A 10794-nucleotide genomic window follows, 5' to 3' on the forward strand; every position below is an offset into this window, starting at 1 on the left:
GCGGGCAAGAAGATGCGCCCTCGGAGAGAGCTTGGCCGCGGGGAGGGGCGCAGCGGTGCAGGGAGGGGGCGGGGACGGTGTACGGCACGTTGAGGGTGGGGCCGGCGGCGTGGGGCGCGGCGGGAGCCCAGGCTTGGACCCCGCGGGCTGGAGCGTCGAGTGTGCGCGCTCAGGGCCTTCTCTCCGTGTGCAGCCCGTGGGGCGGATGGGATGGAGAGACTCCCTTTGCTTTTCAGGCCGGCTAGCGGTGCCAGGCAGAGTCAGTGCTGCCTTTGCCCAGCCAAGGTCACAGAGGAGTGACAGTTTCAGGGCGGGCCCTGGGTATTGACCAACCCTGGGATTGCCCCGCGTTCGCCACCTGTTAGGGCTAGATAGTTTTTTCTTTGGGGCGGTGCCAAAAGCCAGCTCCCGCAGGAAGTGGGAGACATTTCTCTCTTGAAGAGTAATAAAAAGACTCTTCCCTAGTCAGTTTTCTCATCTGTGAAGTGGGGGGAATCGAGTAAGTCTCCATAATGACGGGTCTAGTTTCCTCTTACTGTGAGTTGCCACTGGGCCTTTGAAAGTTCCTAGGTGTTCAGCTCTAACCTACTTTTTCTTGGGATTCCCAGATCAAGATGACAACCTCCCAGAAGCACCGAGACTTCGTGGCAGAGCCCATGGGGGAAAAACCAGTGGGAAGCCTGGCCGGGATTGGTGAAGTCCTGGGCAAGAAGCTGGAGGAAAGAGGCTTTGACAAGGTGCTGGGAGGCTGCATGCAGCTAGGGAGGCCTGGGGGTGGCAGACTACCATATTTCCTGGCAGTTTGAGAGTAAGTGTATCTTTTGGGGGCTGACAGTGGTGGGTAATCGGAAGAGCTAGCCAGAGCCTGCCCTGCCTCCTAGGTGCATGTACTTTGAATAGTACAGAAGTGGCCTTTGTGTTCTTAGTCCCATAGAGCACTTAGCAGCACGCCCTTTGCTCTGTTTTGCAGGCCTATGTGGTCCTTGGCCAGTTTCTGGTTCTAAAGAAAGATGAAGACCTCTTCCGAGAATGGCTGAAGGACACATGCGGTGCCAACGCCAAGCAGTCTCGGGACTGCTTCGGGTGTCTTCGAGAGTGGTGCGACGCCTTCTTGTGATGCTCTCTGGGGAGACCCCGATCCCTAACCCCAGCATTGAGTCTCCAGAGTTTGCAGCCAAGTGAGGACTACTCCTCCGTCTTTACAAAGGAAAAGATTGCTGTTGTCGTCCACACCTCCGATGTACTCCAGGGTCTTTTGGGAGTTCTCTCCCCTCACCATTTCAACTTTTTTGTAATTCTCACTCTTGCATGCATTTCCCTTCTCTCCTTGCCAATTTCATGTCAGCAATTACCAGCTTTTCTGAGTGGATTCCTGGCCCCTTTCTTCACACCCACCCTCACCTCTGGTCTGTTTTATGCCATTTGGTCCTCTGTTTGGCGGAACAGTCACTGTCCTTGTAAAATTTTTTAAATCAATAAAGTTAGTGGCCTTCATAACTGGGTCTTGTGCGTGGAAAGCAGGTGGGCTGGGAGTTGCCTGTTTCTCCGGGACTGACCAGGTTTGTCACTCCTTATCAGTGCAGATCGAAACTGGCAGCCTCCTCAAAGGGCAGCCACCTTGGCCACATGGGCCTTAGGCGGGTGCTTGGAGTGTCTCAATCTCTGAATAGTGTGGGAGAGAATGTGGGTTGACCATATCCTGGGATCCAGATGAGCTGTGGTGTTCCAAATGTCAGTGTGGTCAACAGCTGGGCTAGGCAGCACCTGGTGGAAAAGTCAGTGGGAGTCAGAGCTACCAGGAAGAGGGTGGACTGGATGTGGGTAGGGATTTGCCTGTCAGTCATCATTGGCAGGTACCTCCTGGCCTCTGGGAGGAGTGGGCAGGATTCTTGCAGTCTGCCCTGTTTTCTTAGGGAGGCAGGAAGAACATGGGCGTCATAACTGGGGGTGGAGTGTTGAGTGAGTTACCCTTTAATTTGGTACATTTTCGTTGTGCTCTTTGTCAAACACCTGTATGAACCAGGCCCACAGCTAAGATCTTTGCAAGCTTTTTCTTTTTTTCCGCAATAACAAGTAATTGTTTTCTCTTTTATCGGTGAGGAAACTAGAGGCTCAGAGAGGCTGAATGTCACGACCATGGACTTAATACTAAGTACTCACACTGACTCTCAAAACATGACATGGAAACACATGTACCTGAGAGTACTGTGCTCCTTGGTCGTGTCAGTTGGCTTCTCTGAGACTCTGTTTCCCCACCTGGAAAATGAGGTTATTGTAAGAATCAGATGCAATGCTAGCATCGTTGAAAACCTACTCGGTTACAGAATTTTCCTCAGAGGGACTAGTCTGGCAAGGAGAGAGATGATGGATAATGAATATTAGAACTGGGATGAGAAGATTTACATGATCTCACAGTAAGGAAAAATTAAGAAAAAGTTAGTAAATATAACTTCATTATAGAAACTTTGTTCATCTAAGGATCCCGTAAAGAGAGGAAGGAGACTGACCCAAGGTGGGGAAGGGTATTTGCAGCACACGTAAATGATGAAGGGCTGTGTCCAGAGCATATTCACAACTGCAGTCAAGACAGCACAACAGGAAAGTGCCTAAAAAAGAGCTGAAGGGCAGCCATAGAGGAACACCCAGATGGTGAAAACACGTCAAAATGTGCTCAATCACAGTAGTGGTCAGAAACACAAACATGCCATTACACACTCACAAGACTGGCAAAAATTTTGAAGTCTCACAATACCAAGTGCTGATGATAAAATGGAGCAACAGGAACTGATACCCGGCTGGTGGGAGTGTTATTTGGTGTAAACAGTTAGAGAAAACAGTTGGGTGTTTTCCAGTAAAACTAAAGACCCACCTTGTGAGCCAGCAGTTCTGTTCCTGGGGCTGTGATGGGGACACTCGCGCGCCTGCACCAGCATCTGAGCCAACATTCAATAGTAAAGAAAAAGAAGCGGGGAGGGTACAGCTCAGCGGTAGAGCACGTGCTTAGCATGCATGAGGTCCTGGGTTCAATCCCTGGTACTGCCATTAAAAAAAAAAAAAAAAAGAGGAGTGAATGAACATAATTACCTCCCCCAAAAATTTTTTAAAAAGAAAAAAAGAAAAGTTGGTAGTGATTGGCTTTGGGGAGGGAGGCAGGTGTGCTGTGTGGGAACTTTTGGGGCTGGGAATGGCAGTTTCCATTTCTTGACCTGTATGATGGTGATTCAGGCATTGACTGTATGTTCTGGGTACGTTTCTGTTTATTAGCTACATCTGAGAACGGTAGAAGGATAAAAGGGAAACCAAAAATAAAAATAGAGCAATTAGATGATTAGTCAGAAAATATGATAGTTGTTAGTAGGGATGAGAGTTCCATGCAAGTTCTGGGAAGTGTGAGCGGCGCCCCCACCCCGGAAGGTCGCAGGATGGCCAGAGCTGGGCCCAGTCTGCGTTACAGGCTGCTTCCTGGGAGGGTGCCTATCTGAAGCCCAGGCCTAGTTGATCGTGTGGGCTGTCCTTGAAGGTTCTGGCCATACTTTGTTTCTGAAGTTATCCTGGATGGGTCCAGGGTCACCTCGGAGTCCCCTGAGCCTTGACCCTTGTGCTGTGATTGCTGTCACACAGGCCTGGTGTGCTTAGGCGGGGGCTGGGCAGGGCCACAGCCGCCCCCCTCAGCCCTGGTAGTGCCGGAGTGCTGCTGGCACTCTGCGAGGTCATGGAGGCTCCCTGCTCCTTCATGATGCCCTTCCTGGAGCTCCTGCCCATGCAGATTGCCCGGTCTTGCCTCTGGTGGCTCTGGTCCTGGGGCCTGCCCGGCACAGCTCTGTGGTACGTGCTGCTTGCTATCCTCACTCTGGGCTCTTCTCTGCCACACCCGCAGGCTTCGGCCCTGAAGGGGCTGCAGCCTGCTTTCCACCTCCCCCTTGGGCGCGGCAGTACCTGTGACAGGTGGGCCCGGAACCCTTGGGCCGGGCTCTTTGGGGCTTCCCATACGACTTCCTGAATCAACTTCCTGAATCTGCCTCCTGGAGCAGCAGGGGACAAAGGGCATCTGGAATGTACATTGTAATGGCGGCCTCTCAGAGACCCAGCCGTGACTTGGCCAGCAGGACAAAGGGAGCAAGGCCTGGAATGCTGGAGAAAGCAGACCTGGGTGGGGATGGGTAGGAGGCAGGTTATCTAGATGTCAGCCCACGCCTCCCAACAGGACGTGCATGGCTGGAAGCATGGGTGGGGCCAGAAGTCAGTAAAGATTGACTCAGTGTCCCCCTACCTCTGCTGTACCCAGCCAGAGCTGGACCCCCGAGTCAGTCTTTCTCAAGTGTGCAGATCTGGCCCAAAGCTTGGGGTGAACCCAACCCCTGCATTCCGGGGTCCTGAAGGGGTCCTGCTGCCCCTGGGAAGGAAATAGGGGGAAACTACGGGATGAATCCCAGCCGAAGACTCACTTCCCCACCCCAACCCAGTGGCAGCCCAGAGGGTGTGAAAGGCTCACAGTCCATGCTCAGGTCTATCAGCCCCTTCCACGTTGCCTCCTCCCTGCAGGGACCCAGGGCTCTTCCTACTGTTATTTCTGGCCTTGACTGACAGTAGCCTGCAAGAGTCCTGTTTCTGCTCTCGGTTCCTTCTTTCCTCCCTGCGTGACCTTGAGCAAGTGGTTTCACTGCCCTGAGCCTCTGTCAGCTGGTGTGGCCTTGTGAAGATTCAACCAGCTAATGAACGCGAAGCCCCTGGCACCTGGGGGAGCTCCTCCACGGAGAGCAGCTTGACTCACGGTTGTATTGCAGCTTTCCTTGCCATCCAGTTCCCTGTCCAGGATGTGGTCCGACAGGGAAAGGGGAGCAGAGCCCTGGGGAGGGAATATCGTGGCCCAGCCAAACTTTCAAGGAAGACGGCCCTGGGAGCAGCATGAAAGTACTCGACGACCAGATCCCAGGGTGAAGGAGATGCCAAGGGCCCACCCTGGTTAGCGAGGCCCATCAGCCAGGGGCAGGGGAGGGGTGCGATGGGAAACCAGGTTGGGATGACGGGGCCACGGCAAAACTGGAGGCCATGCCTGGTGGCCAGTGAGGATGGCCAACCTGAGCTCACACCTGGCCCAGGCCTACTTCTGGAAGCCAGAGTGGTCCAGACTAAGGATGGACGGAGTCCAGGCTAAGACTTTTCCAGATGAGACCCAGTTTTCCCAGGGCACCCCCACCCCCAGGGAGCCTCCCTCATCACAGCAGACCTCATATCCCTGCGGGGCAGCCCAGAACTCACACACTAGGATGCTGGCCCACCACTTACCCTTCTCCTTTGACCCTCCATTTCCTCCTTGTAAAAAAAAAAAAAGTGTGTGTGTGTGTGTATAAAATATATGTGTGTGTGTATGTATCTGTGTGTGTGTGTATATATATATAAAATCACTGCTTCTACAGAGTTGTTATAAGGATGAGAGGACATATATTGAGTCCCTGGTACAAGGCCTGGCACATATCAGAGCCCAGGAATTAATTTCCCTTCCCCATCCCTCTTTTCTCACCAAGACCCCACTTCTAGTTAAGTGACCTCGGACAAGCGTCCTGACATATCTGATTAACTTTCTTCATCTGCAAAACGAGGATGATGATTACTAACTCAGGATGCTTGTGAGAATAGATCAGTGGGTGAAAAGGCTTTGGAAATTATTAGGTTGGTGTGCAAAAGATTTATTGGTGTTAGCACAAAGGAATGACAGGTAGGGCAGGGGCAAGTGATCTGGGGACCCCCTGGCCCTTGGTGAGTTGGAGACTGGGCCTCAGATAATTTCCCACGGAGCTATTAGAGGTAAGTGTGTCCATAGCTGAGTTCCAATGGACAGGAGAGCTGACACGGAGAACCCAAGGAGGCTCCCAGTCCCTTGGGGCTGCCTCTCCCACCTCTCCCCAGTACTGCGGTCCTGGACTCTTACTCTTCTACACTCCCAGCTTCTCTCAGGTCGGGCTCCTGCCTGGCCCTGGCCTTCTCACCAAGCCAAGCTTTTACCAGCTTTCGCACGAATGGGCCTGTCCCTTTAAGGCAGACACCTGAGCCCTCGACAAACTTGTGGCTGCTCCTTGGCGTCCCCAGATTGTTTTTCACAGCTGGGCTGAGGGGGTGGGGTAGCAGCTGGACTGGGCAGTGACAACATTCTGGTTCCAGTCTCCCAGGGAGAAATCACTGCCTTTCCTGGTCCTGGGATTCTGAGAGGCCAAGAATTGGTGGGTGTGGGGGCAGGTGGGGGAAGGAATACTGGCTGCTTACTCATAATACTCATCACAATAATAGCTACCACTTGCTAAACGTCAACACTGAAAACCACAGCCTCTCCCAAGCCCCAGTTAAGATCCTTGGAGGCCCTAAGCACTAACTAGATCTTCATGTCCCAAGAGCAAAAAGCCCCATCTCCCCTAGCAATATGTGATTAAAAGTGCAAACTACCCTGAACTCTGAAATACTAATTCTAAAGAATTCCAATAAAATCCAGACTTTTCCAGTGTTGACTACTTCAATGCTGTTTTTTAATATCCTAATTGTCAGATTACTCCCCCCCAAAAGTCATAGCCCTATTTTGCTGGTATCTCCAACACATGCCCAGTTTACCTAGGAGTGACCCAGTCTTGGGCCAATATGTCATCATAACCTTAGAAGACAAGAATAGTGTCCTTTCTTCAGATGAGGACACTGAAGTCCCCCAAGCAGTGAATGGCAGAGCTGGTACCATGTACATCCCTCCTTCTGGTCAGTTCTCAACGTTCACTTTGTGTCCTGTTTAAGCCTCTGTAAAGTGGAAGCATTACTGATTCCCACATCATGCTGGTGGTGGGCGTTAAACAGTGGCTCAGCACAGTAATGCCTTCTACTTGCCTGCTGTGTATAGAGCACCAGGCCTCCCCTAAGCACTTTACTTATTGAATCCTCACAGCAACCCATTTTACAGAGAAGGAAACTGAAGTAGTGAGAGTTTAGTCTTCTCCAAGGTTACCCGGTTAGTAGATGGTGGGGACAGTAAGTGCCTGCTGGTGGCTGTTGGTGGTATTTCATACTGGATGGGCCTCGGTGAACTGCCCCAGTCGGGGCACTTGTTGCTGAGGACTGTCGCTGGCTTTTCCCTCCCTGGACTAGGTGTGCCCTGGAGATCAGGCAGCATCGTAGTACACAGGTGTGCTTGTGCCTGTCCACTGTCGCCCTTGGCGCCGGGACACAGCCTCGCCGAGAGGACTGCCCAGCCCCAGCGGTCCCTCCCCTGCCCGGCTGCGGGGGCGCACGGCGGGCGGCGGGAGAGCGGGCGGGGCCGCGGAGCCCGGAGCCCGTAAAAGCGGCGCGGGCCGAGGCCGAGGCCAGACACCGACGATCATGGCGCGTCCGAGCCTCCTGCTGCCGCTGGGGCTGGCCCTGCTCGCGCTCTGCCTCCTGGCGCTGCCCAGCGATGCCCGGCCAGGGGACCGCAAGGTCGGAGAACGCCAGGAACTGTCGCCCAGCGACCCGCAGGTGCAGAAGGCGGTGCAGGTGGCCGTGGCCAACTACAACATGGGCAGCAACAGCGTCTACTACTTCCGCGATACCAACGTCCTCCGGGCGCAGAGCCAGGTGCGGCCCCTCCGGCGGGACCGGGCAGGAGGGGAGGCGGGGCGCTGGGGGGAGGCGAGGGAGGCACTCAGCGGGGCACCAGATCAAGGTCGGGGCGACACGAGAGTGATCAGGATGACATTTTAATACAATATATTGTGGAAAGTCCAATTAATGCCAAAAATTCGTGATGAACAAGATATCTCAAATAGGATCCAACCCTGAATTTGCACAGCTACCTCACTAGCCTCCCTGCTGTGATGGGTGGGTTTGGGGAGAGGATGATGAGAGACAGGCCGCTGTGTGGACTTGAATCTCAGCCTCCTGGATTTCCCCACTTCTCAGGGATCCCCACCAGAACTCCCTGTCACCCCTCCCCACCCATTCCTGTCCCCACATGCATCCCAGATCTGAATCCCAAGGACAGTGTGCTGGTTATGTCCGGGGAAGATGAGGGGAGATGGGAGGATATGGAGAGAGGGGAGAGGTCCAGGTCAAGGGTTGTCTCCCAGCACCCCTGACTGGTCCCCACCCTCCGTCCCAGCTGGTGGCTGGCGTCAAGTACTACCTGACCGTGGAAATGGGAAGCACAGCCTGCCAGAAGAACGCAATGGCTGGAGACCACATAGACCTCACCATCTGCCCTCTGGCTGCAGAAGCACAGCAGGAGGTAACAGCCCTGCCCTGAGCCAGGCATCAGCCTGTCCTGCCAGCACTTGGGTCCTGAACTGGTCTGGCTGGACCTGTCCCTCCCTTCTGGATGACTCAGCCCCTAATGCTGGGGTGGGGTACCAAGAGGAGAAGCCTGGGGGCTTCCCCTGGAGGGAGGGGGTTCATTAGAAAGATTTGGAATCTGGTCTTGGCCATCCGACTCGATGTCCCTTGGGCCAGCACGTCACAGGGAAATGTGACTGGCACGGGGCTGACAGTTGGGAGGAGGCAGGCCTGGGACCAGGCTAACCCTCCTTTCCTCATGCTCTGTCTGCAGAAGCTGCGCTGTGACTTTGAGATCCTCATGGTTCCCTGGCAGAACTCCTCCCGCCTTCTGAAGCACAACTGTGTGCCTGTGTAGGAGACCTCTGCGGGCCTAGGAGAGGGAGGGAGTGGGCGGGACTGGGCAGGAGCAGGCGCATCGGTGGAGGGCACTTCAGGTCCCTGGACCATATCTGTTGCAATAAATGGCTAGCATTTCTTCTTGCATCGGTCTCTTCCGAGTGCTTCACTCCTCTTCCCCTCCTGTCCCCCAGTCCCACTCTCAGCAGCTCTCAGCACCCCCTCCAGCTGACAGGGTGCCCAAACCACCTGCAGCGGAGCCTCTGCTGTCCCAGCCCAGACAGTGTTAAGGGTGCAAGGTTCATCTCCCAAATTTGGAGTCCCCCAAACACCTCAGCTGCACAGACAGAGGAATGAACCTCCAGAGACTCCCAAAATTCTCAGCTAAGGGTGGGGAGAGGACGTCAAAGGGGATGGATGATGCCCTGACTGGGAAGGGACAGCAGCCAGTGAAAACTCTGAAGAGTGCTTGAACTCTGCTCCCCATCAGCTGCCAGGATGACTCCGAGTGGCACGTTGGGGGTTCAGCCAGCCGGGCCCCAGGACATCGAGCTCTCAGCTGATGAGATTCTTACACCAGCATGTGACCCAGAGATGGCAGAGGCCCTGAAGGCCAAGAGACCACGAGGGCTGGGACAGTGGCTCTCAAGTGCACAGTGGGCCACATGCCAGAAGGACCCCCAATGCTTTGTCCTGTGCAAGACCCTGGAAGGGGTGGGCAGGGAGCGCTAAGAGGACTGAGGAATTCGCTGTCCACAGGAGGGATGAGGGAATAGATGCAATTTAATGTCATTTAAGGAAAACAGAGCTGGAGGGGAAGGGTAGATCTCAGTGATAGAGGGTGTGCTTAGCATGCATGAGGTCCTGGGTTCAATCCCTAGTACCTCCATTAAAAATAAATAAACCTAATTACCCCTCTCCCCCCACCAAAAAAAAATAAATTAGAAAACAGAACTGGAACTTTTTTTGTGCACCTGAATTTGTGGCTGGAATTAATATTTACTACACACACACAAACCCACCACACACACTCAGATTGCTCCCAGACACCACACATACATCCAGAAAACCACCACACACATAATGCAACCCGGAAGCAGACACAAACACACAGAAGCAACAACCCCGCCCCAAGGGACAACCTGGAGATGTATACACAGATCCCCCTCTCACAGCCCCAGGCACCCACATCCCCCCACCCAGAGCTGTCCTGCAGGTACACAAACGCACACCCACACCTGGGACAGGAAAGGCAGTAACTGGATCCGGTGGGAGCCTGAGGTGTGGACAGCATCAGGCCCTGGCAGGCAGACCGAGGGGACTGTGGAAGGCGCCTGGCAGCGCCTTCCAGGCCAGGCCTCATGCTCCCTTCATGCCTGGCTGGATCCCCCCCAATGCTGCGACTTAACGAGGAACGGCCCCAGCTCCCATCCTCTAGAGCCCTCGGAGGCCATACAGGATGGGGATGGGGAGGTGGAAAATAAACTGACTCACTTGGAAGCCCGAGGGGCTGAGTTTGCCAGGAGTCAGGAATGGAGGGGAACCCCTCCAGCCACACATCTGCTCAAGCCTGTCAGAGGTGGCTGTGCAGACAACCCAGGGGCCTGAGGCGGGGATGCTGCAGGGAGGGCTCCCATGGGCACCAGGCTGGAGCCGCCTGCATGGCTGGTACAGGGTAAGTGGCAGGAAATGCTTGTTGAGTGAATGTGTGAGGTGGTGGGGTGAGGCGAGGCCTGGAGATCTTTGCCAGGTGGCCTCTCCACCCCTGGAGTCTGTGCCCAAATCCCAGACGGCATTTCCTTTGCACAGTCTATTCCCAGGCCCTGGGCCAGCCCGCACCCTCGGCTCGGCCAGGGAGACTTCACCACTGTCTGGTCCAGACTGGTGGCCAGAGGGGTGGCTGGCAAAACAGTCTGTCACCCCTCAGCCTTCAACAGTCAGCCTCATCCTGGCTTCCCTCTAACAGAGGCGCCTCCATGCCACACACGCCCCACCCCGGCCGCCACCTGGAGGCCAGGAGGACTTGAGCAGCCTCCCCCCTCCCACCTCATTGAGGCTCCTTAGCCTGACTCCAGACCAGGCAAGGTATGGCAACGACCTCTGACCTCTGGGCTTATGGCATCACCATTGAGTTGGCACCTTTATACTAGTTGCTGAGGGTGCTAGTAGTCTTAA

The 10794-nt window shown here is 54.5% G+C and overlaps 2 protein-coding genes across 2 annotated transcripts; both read left to right on the plus strand.

The window, feature by feature from the left end:
* Positions 1–608: 608 nt before the first annotated feature.
* On the plus strand, positions 609–1497 carry BANF1 (BAF nuclear assembly factor 1). The gene is made up of 2 exons (XM_032489876.1): positions 609–737; positions 971–1497. The coding sequence occupies exons 1-2, from the start codon at positions 615–617 to the stop codon at positions 1115–1117; spliced, it is 270 nt and encodes an 89-aa protein (XP_032345767.1). The 5' UTR covers positions 609–614; the 3' UTR covers positions 1118–1497.
* A 5813-nt stretch (positions 1498–7310) lies between these two features.
* Positions 7311–8766, plus strand: CST6 (cystatin E/M). The gene is made up of 3 exons (XM_032489877.1): positions 7311–7587; positions 8111–8236; positions 8555–8766. The coding sequence occupies exons 1-3, from the start codon at positions 7354–7356 to the stop codon at positions 8636–8638; spliced, it is 444 nt and encodes a 147-aa protein (XP_032345768.1). The 5' UTR covers positions 7311–7353; the 3' UTR covers positions 8639–8766.
* Positions 8767–10794: the final 2028 nt, after the last annotated feature.

The sequence above is a fragment of the Camelus ferus genome, chromosome 10 (assembly GCF_009834535.1).
Source record: "Camelus ferus isolate YT-003-E chromosome 10, BCGSAC_Cfer_1.0, whole genome shotgun sequence".
NCBI classification, from domain to species: Eukaryota; Metazoa; Chordata; class Mammalia; order Artiodactyla; family Camelidae; genus Camelus; species Camelus ferus.

Excerpts from the sequence above, each read along its gene's own strand:
- BANF1 (XM_032489876.1), top strand. The coding sequence starts at position 615 with ATGACAACCTCCCAGAAGCACCGAGACTTCGTGGCAGAGCCCATGGGG. Across the intron at positions 738-970 it reads AGGAAAGAGGCTTTGACAAG|GCCTATGTGGTCCTTGGCCA; the intron begins GTGCTGGGAGGC and ends TCTGTTTTGCAG.
- CST6 (XM_032489877.1), top strand. The coding sequence starts at position 7,354 with ATGGCGCGTCCGAGCCTCCTGCTGCCGCTGGGGCTGGCCCTGCTCGCG. Across the intron at positions 7,588-8,110 it reads TCCTCCGGGCGCAGAGCCAG|CTGGTGGCTGGCGTCAAGTA; the intron begins GTGCGGCCCCTC and ends CCTCCGTCCCAG. Across the intron at positions 8,237-8,554 it reads CTGCAGAAGCACAGCAGGAG|AAGCTGCGCTGTGACTTTGA; the intron begins GTAACAGCCCTG and ends CTCTGTCTGCAG.